The sequence below is a fragment of the Pelobates fuscus genome, chromosome 11, assembly GCF_036172605.1.
Source record: "Pelobates fuscus isolate aPelFus1 chromosome 11, aPelFus1.pri, whole genome shotgun sequence".
In the NCBI taxonomy this organism is placed as follows: Eukaryota; Metazoa; Chordata; class Amphibia; order Anura; family Pelobatidae; genus Pelobates; species Pelobates fuscus.
In genome coordinates this window covers 49,432,244-49,448,186 of record NC_086327.1, presented here as the reverse complement: position 1 = coordinate 49,448,186, position 15,943 = coordinate 49,432,244, and the positions used below count along the sequence as shown (strand labels likewise).

General features: G+C 37.2%; 1 protein-coding gene across 2 annotated transcripts in view; it reads left to right on the top strand.

The window, feature by feature from the left end:
- The window catches only part of KCNJ14 (potassium inwardly rectifying channel subfamily J member 14), a 71,441-nt gene extending 55,730 nt beyond the window's left edge, over nt 1-15,711 (top strand). For both annotated transcript variants that reach the window (XM_063435706.1, XM_063435705.1), the window contains exons 3-5: nt 4,204-4,272; nt 5,798-6,662; nt 12,948-15,711. In XM_063435706.1, coding sequence (XP_063291776.1) covers nt 5,931-6,662; nt 12,948-13,517 — 1,302 coding nt within the window. In that variant the 5' untranslated portion in view covers nt 4,204-4,272; nt 5,798-5,930 and the 3' untranslated portion in view covers nt 13,518-15,711. The remainder of the gene's footprint in view (nt 1-4,203; nt 4,273-5,797; nt 6,663-12,947) is intronic.
- The last annotated feature ends 232 nt before the right edge of the window (nt 15,712-15,943 follow it).

The following is a 15,943-nucleotide window of genomic DNA, read 5'->3' as shown; positions in this document are numbered from 1 at the left end:
CAGACATATAGCGCAAATGCCAGGTTTTGTTTATGTTTTGTTTTGTTCACAACGTGTACATTTGGCTCAGTCCTTAAGGGGTTAATTTGGAAAAAAAATACAAACAAACATAAATAAAACTAACCAGTATTGATTGTTTAGAATAACCCCCATTAAGTAAAAAGACATGAGAAGGTAAAAATTACTAATGATGATATTGATAAATTTGAAATATTTTGTTATACAAGTAAAAAGATGTGTTTGTAAGAACTGTATTATCATTAAATCGAAAATAAAACAGATACAATCAATAACTGCGGTTAATATAGGAAACGCCGCATAGATATTTCTAGTTTCATTATTGACCTTACATGCAAATTGGATACCTTGTCAGAGATTAGATATGACATTGTCATGAAATTCCGACTGTACTGCCTCTAAGCTTCACATCTGCTTTATATGGAAACATAAGCAGCTCTTGTGTGGTGAGAGAGAAAACACAAGGGTTTGTGTGCATGCTCGATGTCTGGAACAGTCACGAGGGCCAGAGCTGAAGAGAAGGACTTGACCCAAATAGACCAGAGGACACAATGTAATTTTACATAACAGTGCTTTTATTAAACGTTATTGAAAAGTCTAGAATAACTTGGTATGATGGTGAAAACATATATTTAAAAATGGGTATTCGTTTAATTGTTAAGATTAGTTTTTACATAAATATCACTTTTGTTCCAAAAGTTAAAAGGGTCTAAAAGAACGCATTTAGATTTTTTTTTTTAATTGAAGCATGATTGTTTGCAAATAACAGTTGTCTTTGAACTTATGTCACATATAAAAAAATGAGTGCAAATGAGACTTTACTGGTAAAAATAAATATTAATAGCTTTGTGTGATTGATGGTACCTACTTTATTGCAAATTAACAAGTAAAAGATTTAAGAGTGACCTATCAGAATGATTTCACCCTAATTAAACACTAATTTCAGCTTATTTTGTACCCTTTCCTCTTGGAAACGAGGAGATCCATAAAAATACAGACATACAAACAAACAAAGTATCATGTGCCCTTCCAATGAGAACAGGGATCTCTTCAAATTAAAATATAAATATATTTTACTATTTGCATTTACTACTGAATAGTACAACGTAAATATGACACATTTTTGGCAGAGCAACAAATTTACTCCAAAATGTAATTCATTTGCCATCACTATCTTTGCCATTATAGCAATGCAAAAAAAGTCTGGAGCTACCTTTCCTCTTAGAGACAAAGCCTAACCATAAACCTCTACACTTTCACACCCCAAACATGTAATTACCATACCTCCCCTGCTTCCTATAATCAGTTTTAGGAAGATAATAGATATAGCCTTATAAAAAAAAAATTATAAACCCTGTTAAAAATAATAATTCCTACTAAACTGCTGAATTCTTGCATGAACCTTTTATGGATGCTCTTCTTTCAATATCTCAAAAAACAAAACAAAAAAAGCTTTCATAACCAGACACAAAATAATACCAAATATAAACTGAGAGGGAACAGATATGATGGTTAAAAGAACATTCCAGACACATACTGTTGTAATCAAAATTATTCAACCCTTAATTGAAAATCAGGTTTATTGTAAAAAAAAAAAAAAAAATGACAGACTTTAAGCTGTTTGCAGTCAAACGTGACACTCAACAAACCCCTAGCCAGTTCAGGTATTTTATAAGTGTTCCAGCTCAAGCACACCTGCTGCAACGAATGACGTCCTTGATTAGTTGCATCAGGTGTGCTTGAGGCAACACCTGTTTTGCATATGTGTGCTGTTGTGAGGGATTCTATTCAGGGGGTTAAATAATTTTGAGACTGGAGAAGTCTTTATAAGTTGCATTTTCAGTTGAATTTGGGGAAACCACTTGAAGCATTCGTCGAGCTATTTCAAATGATTTTGCTTGATTTGTTCATTGAAAATCGCTGAAAGTCTGCACATTCTGACAACAAACCTGATTTTCAATGGGGTTTGAATAATTTTGATTATAGCTGTAAAGCACTTCAGCTTTCTGAAGTCCTTTATGTGACTGGAGTCTGTCATTCTTTTTTGACAGTTTATAAAAGTGTGGATGTCAATAAAAATTAGCATTCTTATAACTGGGGCACCTGCCCAGCTCCCACTCAGACAGCTGTGGAGGACTTTGTTTCATTTCACAGAGCCAACGGAGGTGGCAAGCGAGCTGGGCTAGAGCACCACCTTCTCAATCAGCTATACTACAGCTCATTAATAAACATTTGGAAAGCAGAAAAAAATAATTGTGAATCATGTGCATTACTCACAGCTCCAGCAGAGAGTCTTTCCATACATGCATGTTTTCTTTGGATTTATATCTACTAAATAGTCAAAAAATAAACATTGGAAAAATTAAAAACAATGGAGTTTTCCTTCAAATCTGTTTGGAGGGTTGTAGCTAGGGTGCTGTGGTTAACTTTAAAGATCCATTCATTATACCTAATTGTGGTAGGTATGTGGATGTGGGTTTAGACCTCTCCTGTTACAAGGTGGGGTCTCATGGACTGTGAATATGATGTTTAGTTTGCTTAATGAGATTATATTTGCATTTATAATTCACTACATCCAACATGATCGCTCCTGACATTGTACAAACTCTAATTACTCCAAAAAAAGATGCTAACAGGGGGTAGAAGTGCAACTTTTTCCGACAACTCTTTGTCCACTGTGTCTTTATTTGGATTTATCTCTATATGGAATGAGCACTCTGCATATCAGATAAGCTGTCTCAACATATTACTTTTCCAACCTTCAACACCTGCAAACCCATGGCACGAATAAATCTGCAGTTGACAGAGTGAAAAATGCATGGCTATTCACTAACGTGAGAATTCAAAGCTCATTTAGAATTTTTGCTGAACTGGGAGGATAGCAGACTTTTTTGGGGGGCTATTTTGTCATTAAATGTAAAATTCACTTTGGATAGACTTTGAATTCACACGTTAGTGAATAAGCCTGTATGAAAGCAATTCTACAATGGAGGAGAAGACAGACTGAGTGCATGTAAAGGGGACTGGAAACATGTTTTTTTTCTTACCAGTTGTTAACAAGTTCCTTGAACCCTGTGTAATAACAAGAATCCAAAGAAAGTTATTCGATTGTTTCAATGCGTCAATATAAAGATAAAATAGAAGGGCATTAAAAATTGATCCTTCGAATAACTCCACCTAAAAATACAACGAAGATGAGGTGCTTGAAATGAGACCTTATTTATATACATATTTGCTATTTGCTATTTGCTATTTGTATTCCTAACTCTACCTATGCCTCCTTGTCATACCATCACATCCCTGTAAATAATTGGCTTTTGATTTGAGACTGAGTAACTACAAACTATTTTACTAAAAAGGCATTTTGGTTCTTCATGCCATTTTTATTTCTGTTCTTATAGTCAAGGCTGTTTTACTGTGACTTATTTCATTTTTGTTATTGATTTTACCATTTATGTATTCATTATTTATTACTGGCATTTAAAAAAAGCACCAACAGATTCCACAGCGATGTACAATTAGTGGAGAACGTACACTATACACAGACAAATACAAGAGATAGAGAGAGCCCTGCCCGTAAGCTGATAACCAGCCATTGGAGCTCTTTTAACCCCTTAAGGACCAAACTTCTGGAATAAAAGGGAATCGTGACGTGTCAGACATGTCATGTGTCCTTAAGGGGTTAAACAAAGTGCTTAGCTAGATAGCCCATGAGGTTACAATCTATAGGATAAAATGGGGATTTGAGACAAGAGGTAGCAGGGGAAATTTGGAGGTGATGGCAAAAAGAGTTAGCAGAGAGAAGCAGCTATTGGTAAAATACAAAGGGAATGAAGAGGTAATTGAGGGAGAATCTCAAACAGCTGGAGGAGCAGGCTATATATTTAGGGGGGAACCTGGGTGGGTGGAAAGTGGTGAGGGTTGTTGGATTTGCTGCAGGGTGTTAAATGCAGAGCTCCACTGAGTATGAGTATGAGTGTGAGATGAAGACTGAGGGGTTGTTGGATTTGCTGCAGGATGTTATCTTTTATTTGAATGTTTTAATATAAGTGTATATATTATTGCTTTTATTCATGTAGCTGTTTCTGTCTTGGTCATTATTTATTTTTCATTTTACAAAGTTGTTTTTTGCATTTTGTTTACTACTATGCTGATAACAGCAACATGTTTTGTGTAATTTTTCAGAGTGTGCCTTTGATCCAGCAATCCATACTTTTCTCAAAAATAGAAGGGGACCCAGAATGGAATCTTCAGGTAATCCAACTGAAACATGTAAAAGGGAGGACAAGGTGTTGGAAAAAAATATATACTGAGAGTAGTGGGGCAGGAAAAGATAAAAACATGAAATAATTGTATTATAGATATTAAAGTTATTATAAAGAGCTGTAGACTAAATGTGAATTAAAATTCCATAGGGATATCAAGAATGGAGCAGTATTTGAATTTATGTTATTAGCCACAGGAGGTAAATTTATACAATCCAGACTGCAATGGCTAAAACAGTGAACCGGAATGTAAAAATTAGCCAAGTATAGACAAGTTAACCCCTTAAGGACCAAGCTTCTGGAATAAAAGGGAATAATGACATGTCACACATGTCATGTGTCCTTAAGGGGTTAAAGGGAGTAATTATTTATCATGTTTATTAAAGGGACTCTCCAGTGCCAGGAAAACAAACAGTTTTCCTGGCACTACAGGTCCCATCTCCCTCCCACCCCACGTTACTTACCTGTATCCAGCGCCGATGTCCCTCTGGGCTGGGTAAGGGTCCGCCCACACTCCTCCCCTGCCTATTGCGCATGCGCAGCCGCCGGCGGGGGTGACCTAATGCGCATGCGCGGCAATGCCGCACACACACACACACACATTAGACCTCCCCATAGGAAGGCCTTGAAAAATGCTTTCGATGCTTTCTGATGGGAATTTCAGTGACGCTGGAGGTCCTCACATAGCATGAGGATGTCCAGCGACGCTATAGCACACGGAATGTGTGCTATAATACCGGAAGTGCCCTCTAGTGGCTGTCTAGCAGACAGCCACTAGAGGAGGAGTTAACTCTGCAAGGTAAATATTGCAGTTTATGAAAACTGCAATACTTACACTTGCAGAGTTAGGGGTAGTGGGAGTTGCCACCCAGACTACTCCAAAGGGCAGAAGTGGTCTGGGTGCCTGGAGTGTCCGTTTAAAGACACATTGTGGTCTCCTTTATATAAATATGTTCTTTTCTAGTAAATTGTGCTGCTATGTGTTAAATCTGGCTTGTCAATTATGTTTTATCATTATGTTGAAAGTGTAAACCTAAAAACTTCCTAATGGAAAATTCTAAGCATCATGACCACTACAGCATACTTTATAATTCTTTAGAATGGTTTGATTTTTTTTATAGGTCCACCTATTCAGCTCTGAGAGCAGGAAGCTACTAATAGGACTGTCCAAGCCTTGCACCGCCTGGCTTAACTCAGACAAGGAGCTTTCTGCTCTCACTGAGGCTGTGAAGCACAATTTCTCCTGTGTACAACTAGATGAATTGTATGGGTCCTCAGATTTTCTGAAAGAGCTTGTACAGCCGCACTTGCACATCGGGGGAAATTTTCTTTCATGGAAAAACATGAATGAATCAACCAAGCAAGTTGTGAGAAGTTTCCAGATGGAATCTGTTAACATTTGAATTGTTTTATTGAATATCATGCATTTAGTAAATACAATTAATCATTGAGAGAATTGAGAAACATTATTTTTTTGCCTTTTTTATGCTAACATATTTTTTTGCTTGATGCAGGACAAGTTAAAAGGACTTCATCATGAACATATTGTGCCTTTAATACTGTAAGGAGACAGATTTTCTCATCAATACTGTATTCTCTCCCGGCAAGCTGGGTAGCACCACGATCCTCCCCCGTGGCGCTTTGGCCATGGGGGTTGCACGTGCCATCCGTCGGTTCAGTGCAGATATTCCAGCTCCACTACGAGATGAGGAGGAATCAGAATTAACACAGAGCATGAGGACACCTAACTACCGTAATGGGAAAGTACATACAAAGCAAATCCGTCAGCGTAGCCGTTTTGTACAGAAAGATGGTCATTGCAATGTAGAGTTTATTAACCTCAGTGAAAAGAGCCAACGCTACTTGACTGACCTCTTTACCACATGTGTGGACATACGCTGGAGATGGATGTTTCTGATTTTCTCCTTTACATTTGTGGTTTCATGGCTCATATTTGGATTAACGTTCTGGCTTATCGCCTCATTGCACGGAGACCTAGCACCACCACCAGAACCTGGCTCTGAGGAGACCCCACCTTCTCCATGTTTTCTCCAAGTTACAAGCTTTATGGCAGCCTTCCTATTTTCCTTAGAAACTCAAACCTCCATTGGCTATGGATTCCGAAGTGTGACAGAGGAATGCCCATTGGCAGTGTTAACTGTGGTGTTGCAGTGCATTGTGGGGTGCATTATTGATGCCTTCATTATTGGAGCCATCATGGCAAAAATTGCCAAACCAAAAAAAAGGAATGAAACATTAGTTTTCACTGAAAATGCAGTTGTCGCTCTTAGAGATGGAAAATTATGTCTCATGTGGAGAGTTGCAAATCTACGGAAAAGCCACTTAGTGGAAGCACACGTTCGGGCCCAATTTCTTCAGGTAAAAGCTAGTTTTACTTAAAGCATGTGAGTAATTTACAAAGTTTTATGGGTATGTGATATATATTGCCATAAATAAACTGGATACAACTCAAGAAATTGTCAAAACAGTTATGAGTATTCACTAAATTGTGAGTCTTCATGAAATTGCACACAAGGTAAACTACATAAGACCCCCGACACCCATTTCACTACAGCCAAAATTATAATGAAATCTGTTGGAACCCTGATCTAAGTACGCACAATAATTGCTGATATACTGCAGCCAATCATGACAGAGATCAAATTGAACATCTCCACTGATTAAAAAGAACAATGATACCACATGGGTTAAATAAAAGTCGGGAATTAGACTTAGTCAAGGGTAAGCATTAGGATTAGGAAATACAATGAGGTAAGTTAGAATTGAAAGTTTTAATAATTACGGGCGAGGTTTAAGATTTTGACTAAACAAAAAAATACAGATAAGGAGGATAATATAATACAAATCAAAATAATGGTGATGGGGGAGAGGTGGACAGCTCAACAACCCAATCCAAAGCTCTTTTCTGGTAATCGGAAGTGTATTCAAGGAGGAGGTAGCAGTAGTGCCTTGGGATGTCCTTCAATTTTGGTGACATGAAACGATAAAAATGGGACAATGATAGAACTTGATAGTGTAGCATGTTGCATTAAAAAAGTAGGATAAAAAGACGCACTTACATAAAGCCCCATACAGTGTAAGTATATCACTTTATTCTACATATTTTTGACCATGACATATCACACTATCAAGTTCTCTAAATTTAAGGATATCCCAAGACGCTGCTCCTATCTCCTCCTTGGACACAAAGACAATAATATATTAAGGCCATGACCTTGATTTTAAATTTACATCAGTATCTTAGCTAACCATTCAGGTGGGAAGTACCAAAACATATTATGTGCTCAAATTTCAAAAACTCAAAAACAAACATGGAGAGTGTAGATATGATCCTGGTAAGATTTCATTTTCAATCCTTGCTTATTATGTCTCCCTATGTCATACAAAATTATTTTACTGGAAACATAAGAATCTCAAGAAAAATATTTACACCTTTAATAATATGGCATTTAATTCATTGAAACTTATCTTTTCAGAACAAACTGAAAGAAACAATAAAATGCACCTACTCAGATAAAAACCCTGGCCCACATATAGCGCCATAAGCACTATAAGCAATTCTCCAAATCAATATTTATTTTCAACTTTAAATAATGGTATTCTACACCAAAAACACTATATCTACCAACATCACTGTTCTTATTAGAAAGAGTTATTAATCCCAAATTATTTTCCAGCTACTCTCCCATTTAAAGTCTCAATATTGAGGTGAAACACATAAAATAATAATACTTTTAGTGAGAATTCACAATATAATACTAAAGTAATCTGAAGCATCTGTAGCGGAGCTCCAAAATTCAGCATCAATATCTCTGCTGTAGACTCTGTGTAGCTGAGGAAGCAATACGATATCCAAGGCACAATCCCCCCAGTAACTGGACGACACACAGTTCTGGGAGTTAACTGATTTTTATTCAGCCACAGCTGACTTTAATGCAACTCCCCATGCAAGGGGTTTCTTAAATTACATTTCAGGGGTTTTCCCCTGTGGACCTTGTTGGGGACAGGGGACATAGCAATATTTCACAGACTCCTCCTCTGTACCTGGGAAATAATTGAGTAAGAACAACTCTTTAATTATACCTAATTAAGGTATAGAAAATATACAATATTTTAAAACCATATAACATATATAAATTAATATCTCAGAACTCCACGAAAGCACCCACTTTGTCTAAATATCACTCCGATCCGTTCGGTAGATTAGGAACGCCATTCGAGTGAAGTTTATACCGGTCGACCATGAGGTGAAGCCCCCAAATAGAGGATTTTAGGCTTTGACCGGTCTTCTTTCGAGAGTTCTCTCATAAATGCGATGAAGGCTCCCCCTTGCTGCTAGCATACGAACGTTCCCCCTTGTTCGGTAGTTTAGGTCTCCTCCTGAATGCCGTTCTTCTACTGATTCGGGAAGTTGAATGGGCAGCGGTAATAATTTACTGGGTGTTCGTGGAGTCCAATAGCTGAAATTAGTTCCAGGCTGTCGACGACCATATACCACTGCCCACGTTCGAGAGACAAGATGGCCAAAGGGGAACCCTCCTTTAATGAGCAATTTTGAGATTAACAGCCAGGGGTGGTCGGTTGTTAAAATAACCAAACTCAGGGACCACACAGAGGAGCGTTTGGTAAATGAATGAGGGGTACGGACAGCCGCACAAAGGAAGGGGAAAGGGCCATTCTGCTACAGCAATATCTTCTAGTTTAATGGAAACAGCAAAATTCCTGGGAACAGAACGAGACATGCACAATTCTCTATTGTACAAAATGCTTTTAACAACAGAAAATAAATAAATTGAACATTGAATGTGGTATAGCATATCATGTAACCCTTTAAGTATATGTGGCAGATGACTCATGCATTGTTCAAGTTTGGTTTCCTGGGCTCTCAGTTTTACGGTCCCAACTATGAAAACACCAATGGATGAAAACAGACACCATTGTGTTTTTCCCTTAACATATATTACCTTCTTCTTTTTCCTGAATTTAAAGGGACACTATAGGCACCAGAACAACTACAGCTTATTGTATTTGTTCAGGCATTTTCATGCAAACACTGACTGTTTACATTGCCCCCTAGGGATACCTCTAGCGCTTCCTGGGGCAGTGATGCACAATAGGCAGCACTGCCGTTTAGCATCTCCACGGTCTGCATGGAGATGCTGAATTTCCCTCATAGAAATGCATTGATTCATTGCATCTCTATGAGGAGGTGCTGATTGGCAACAGCTTTGGCCCTGCCCCTATTGCCGATTTTAGCCAATCCGATACTCTCCCTTTAAATCATTGGATTGGCTAAAAATGGAACATTCTGATGATGTCACCAAGGAGGCGGGGCGGGGACAGAGCCGGCGGACCCGCACGGCACTGGAAATAAGGTGCGTTTTAACCCATTCTTATGGGGCTAAGGGGGACAAGCCACCCAAGTGGTGTTTTTAAAACTAAAGGATCTTTGTGTTCCTGACCCTACAGTGTTCCTTTAATATCTTATTTTTGAATATGTGAATGTAAATGTATAGAGTGGAATTAGAAATGATCCCTTTCCACATATTATGGATCCCTAGGAACAGAATACCTGTTAAATAAAATTAATTAATTGAGGCCTAAGTCTGAAAAATATATACATTATAGATGAATTGTTACTTTTTGACTTCAAAGGTACACTCATACATGCTTTTGTAGCATTTCAGTTGTTCTACATTCTTTGACTTTGAGTTTCTGTTTTGGGCATTACTCTTGGTTCTCATCATCCATCTGAAATATTACCCTCTTCTTGGGATAGACCTTTTTTTGGAAGTAAATTGATATCAGATTGGATTTATGATCTTTACAAAGATGTTTTATTTTAAAGGAACACTTCTACCTATGAGTTGCTGCTAGCTCTCCTGAGTGAAGACCTGTGATGCAGTGCTGGCTTAATCAAACAAGAAATGAGTGTCCTATCGATAAAAAATAACTTAATAGTTCTATTAAAATTATTGAATTGATAAGGATAAAATATCAAATATATGTGAATAAGTATTCAAAGTGGTAATGTACCAATGTGCTAATACTAACTATTGAATAGAGGTAAAAGTAGATCCCATTATAAGTTGTTTATAAACCTTTTCAAATAACTCAAAAAAAGTGCATCCAAATTTTCTCTAAGGTCAGGTTTAGAAGCTCTGAGCCTTCTGATGCAATGATTAGGACACAAAAAGGATAAGAAATTCTTAAATAGGAGGGTTAAATAACCATAAATCCGATCTGAAAAGGTTAAATATAACAAAATTGGGAGGTTCTGTTCTAAAGTTTTCAGAAACCTATTCCCAAATATATGAGCAAAACACAGTTTTGCAATCCACAGTGGTCGAATTTTAAAATATCAATTGCTAAATGATTTGTGCAGGAATAGTCTCAAATATTGCATTATTACCCGTCGGTAAATCAATGCAATGTAACTGTTCTGTAACCTCTAAGTAAAAGTTAACATCCCTTCATTATTGTATCAGATAAGGGTGTATAAAAATGTTTCAAAGTGCAAAAAATAAGGTTATCTACCTAGAGGTATAGTTATGCTGCCTCCGTGGATAGAAACACACCGTTATTGCTGTGGGGACAATAAAAGGGCTTACTGTTTTAAATAGATGTCGAAAATAGCAAGATGGCTAAAAGTATAAAGAGAAAGCCCTAATCATCTGGAGATAGCAATGCCGGTTAGAAAATGTGTACTCAGGGCACGAGCTTGGTCTAAATAAGGTATTCAAATCATAGATGTCAAATTGCTCCAAGTCCCCGAGTGCCCCTTTAGGGGACTTAGAGCACTCGGGGACTTAGACTAAAATATTTGATATTTTATCCTTATCAATTCAATAATTTTAATAGAACTATTAAACTTTATTTTTTATCGATAGGACACTCATTTCTTGTTTGTTTATCGCTTTTGTCTATGGGTTAACCCCTTATAGAGTGTTCCTTTAGCTTCCTTCTCCTCCTTTTTTAGTGCCGGCTTAATAGCTGAGAGTGTCAGCTGATCATTTTTAGCCAATGAGCTAAGCCCTGAATTGCTGGACTTAGCTGAAATAGAGCCTTTGGCTCTCTGTCAGCTATAGTAGAAGCATGGAGCCCCTTTCAATAGAGCAAACTGGAATAAAAAAAAAACAACAACTAAATATACTTAAAGGTAGTTAGTGGAAAAATTACTAAATTAAATCTTGAGCCAAGATCCAAGGAAAACTAATATGCAGCAATTTGGAACCAAGAGGTTCAAAATTCCCTAAATAATAACCCAAAAGTGATCACAAATTATTCTATACTTGTGACAGATTATCCATATTGTCATGGTCAAACATGCCACCACCTGTTCTTGTAATACCTATACAGCAGCTCAAATATTGAAATACATATTTCTAAGGGACAAATATAAAGATGGATTTAATAAGATTTTGGGATTACACATACACATGAATATGGAAATCTCTGTATTTAGAATGATATGTTAGATATAACTTACCGTTACTGGAGAAAACCTTTCCATGGTAGAAAATATATTGTGGTTCATTGACAATACATCTATTGATGATAAGGTAACTTAAATAAGATGGCAGAAGCTAGGATTCTATCCAACTTCACTTCAAACTTGTAGATCATCTGCAGTGATGAAATAACTCAATGGTCTCATAAAACAAGGTCATTTTTAGAAGGGGATTTGCCCACAAGATTCAGTATGTCAGTGGAGGACAGTCAGTACAATGGACAAGGAACTCTGGGTATCAAGAATCTTCAGTCAAACCTGTCAGTATTGTGTATGTGTGTGTGTATATTACTATCTAAATATACTGTATTGATCATATATAAAAAAAATACCCATTACTTATTCTGTTTCATAAAAAGTTGAAAAACGTACGTACCTTTGATTGTCTCACATTTTTTTAAGCAACTTTGCAGTTATTACACTCCTGTGGTAATAACCTAAACCAGGAACTGGTTAAGAACCCTCAGCCAATACATGGTTACATGGTCTCCCGCAGCTTTCCCATAAAATGTATAAGCATGCAAATATGTGTTGCATTATTAAATATTTAATCCGCAGTAAGAAAATACTGTTTGGAGGATCATTGGCAATAAGTGAGAGAAGAGTGGAACTATGTAATGCATGTTTTTCTTTAGTTATTTAGTTTTCATTTTTATTTGCACTCCTTGTATTTTATGTTCATGCATTGTATATACGTGCATTATATGCATGTATTATATTAAGAGGTGTCATGACGTGGTCCTCACACAAAAACAATCAAGATACATTTTTGCATGAATCTTAATCATACACTTCAATCCTCTACAAATACCTACAGTAGCTATGTACTGTTCATTCTTTTATTTATTTACTTGTTTAAAGTCTGGAAAACTTTCAGTGTGTGTATTTAGCCAATTTATTTCTGAGTGCCTTAAACTAATGAAAGTTTTCCTTGTATCTTTTAGGAATTAATAGGGGTGTGCTAATTCATGTTTAGAATCCCATGGCATATCTTTCTGGAATGTAGGTAATTTGTATTGGATACATAGATGCTTAGAAGTGCTAATGGTTTCTGTACTTTTGTTTTAGCCTATTCAGATGCATATGATTGATTCTTAAAAGTTCTTATGGTTCTTGTATTTTTGTATTACCAGCCTCGGGTGACCCCTGAAGGAGAGTACCTACCTCTGGATCATACAGATATCAATGTAGGGTTTGACAGTGGCACGGACAGAATCTTCCTGGTATCTCCAATAACCATTGTTCATGAGATTGATGAAGAAAGTCCCTTGTATGAATTTGGAAAAGCAGAACTGGAAGCAGCTAACTTTGAGGTGGTTGTTATCCTTGAAGGCATGGTAGAAGCTACAGCCATGACCACTCAATGCCGCAGCTCTTATCTTCCAAATGAGATTATATGGGGTTGCAGATTTGAACCAGTCCTCTTTGAAAAACGGAATCACTATGAAGTAGACTACTTGCACTTTCACCGCACTTATGAGGTGCCCACTACACCCACATGCAGCGCCAAAGAGCTATCCGAAAGCAAATATTCAGTGGTTGGACGTAGTTCATTCTGTTATGAAAATGAAGTGGCACTTAATTGTATTTGCGATGAAGAGCTACCTGCTCTTGTGGACACAAAACTATCTACTCCAGAAATTTCACTTGAGTTAGACATGCTTAGGGTAGGCGATCCTCTTGAAGAAATATTATTAACATGATTTTGCTATCATTGGTTTGACGGTCCATGTTGAGTATGACTGTTGAAGATTAATAATATAACAAAAAAGAAAAGCAGTTCCTGAAATCAAGGAACACTGGAGGTTGATGTTCTCAGATAAAGCACTGTGTACTTTTTATTACCATTTTTAAGCAAAGATAAATACACATTGGTAAAGAAGAGATGTTATAGTTGCAGGACAGGTGCTCTGATTAAGTAAATCTGACGTGGATGCTCAGCATCTTTCTTTGAGGAAATGGTCAAAGTGAAAAACAGTAATTTACGCTATGATAGTTGTTGCTTTATGTTATCTTCTTAGCAAAAGCTGCTTATGTACCTTGTTTGGTGACCCTTAGTCAAGGGTTTAATGTTCATGTGTCATACAGATGAAACATAACTGAACAGAAATAGCCAGTAATGTTCTCAGCAATGTGAAAATCCATCTATACCATGGGTGTCCAACCTTTTGGCTTCCCTGGGCTGCATTGATCACAAAGGAATTGTCTTGGGCCACACATAAAATCTATAATATAATTAATTAAAATAATACAACTTAAAAACCCATTTTATTAATTGTGTTTAGTAGATAACTCCCTTATTTGTTATCTGTATGTGGAATTGCCATAGTTAAGGATACCAAATTAAGAAGATATCTACTAAATACATACACATGGACACATAACCACAGATATACATACACACACAATCACAAACCTATACACACACATAATCACAGACACACACATACACTCACAGACCTATGCGCACAATAACAAATATACACACACAATCACAGATCCACACACACACAATCACAGACCTATACACAGTCACATACGCACACATAATCACAGATGTACACACACACAGACATGCACATACTATCACAGACCTAAACACACAATCACATACATACACACACACAATCACAAACCCATACACACATACAATCATGTACCTATACACACAATTACAAATATACACACACACACACAAACACGGACCTATACACACAGTCACATACATTTACACACATATACACATACACACACACACACACACACACAAGCTCACTGACACACACATGTTTACTACATACAAGCTCACAATATACCAGCTCACCGACACACACACATTCTCACTACAGACAAGCTCACTTAAACACACACATATACAAGCTAGCTCACTAACAAGCACATATACAAAAGGTCACTGTCAAATTTGCTGAAGCTTACCTGGCACTGAAGACTGTGGGAGCCATTTCTTGACCTCTTCCTGCTTGAGTGCCGGGGTGGAGCTTGCAACTGGGGCATGACTTATGTGCAGGAGGTGGAGCTTGCATGCGGGGGTGGAGCATGGACAGAGAATTGCCAAAAATTGTAAAGGGAGCCTCAGAGGTCTCCCTCTGGCCGCCAGCACCACATTCATTGATCCCCTCGAACTGACACAGGTCGTCACAGTGCAAGGGGAAAATTATTTAAATGGCATATTTTTTATTTTTAAGCTGTCTGCCTGGGTGGGCCAGTCCAGTCCCTCTCTACCCAGACTGTAACCGGGCCGCACTGCTAGCTGTCCTGGGCCGCATGCGGGCCACCGGTTGGACTCCCCTGATCTATACACACACTTGTTTAATCCCACCTCAAGAAGGATAGCTTTTTGTTCTAATTAGGAGAACATTGTAACAACTTCTGTGAAGTGTAGACTGAATTGTCTCATTTTTAAAACATAGATACAAAAATATTTGCGGTGAAACATGGATAAAAAATACCCATCAAATCGATTCGGAATCACTCATTTTATGCCACCTAGAATATAGCGGCAACTTTTTTGTTCATATGATGTTGTAATCAAAATATAACTACACATTTTCTTTATGGGGTAAACATTAATTTCATATGAAAGATATTGGCAAGAAATAGTTCACAGGGTTTTATATATGCACAAGAGAACAAGTGATGCTGGTAAAAATAATTAAAATTGATTAGATTAATCTTTACTCAAAAAACCACTAATGGTGACATCATAAAATGTGCATAAAATTAGAACAAAAAAAACTTCACTGTGAAATAGCCTCATGGAAGGACACTTCAAATTACAATATTAAAGGAATAATGGAAATAAAAAATAGACATCAACAGAAGCAAAAAGGGTCCTACAGAAATATTTCTGCAAATTACCGATTACGCAATATTGAAAACACACTCACAAGAGAATATTGTAAACATATATTACAACATACAGTTTAATTTGTATCCAAAAGGACACTCTTTCTCAACAGGTTGTGTAGCCTATAGCACAGTAAAGATAGAGTAAAACCTGGGAAATATATAGTGCAGACTGTTATGAGCAGTGGCGTAGCTAGAGCTTATGCCGCCTGTGGTTTCACCAATAAAGTGGCTATCCATAATTATTGGTGAAACTGACAAT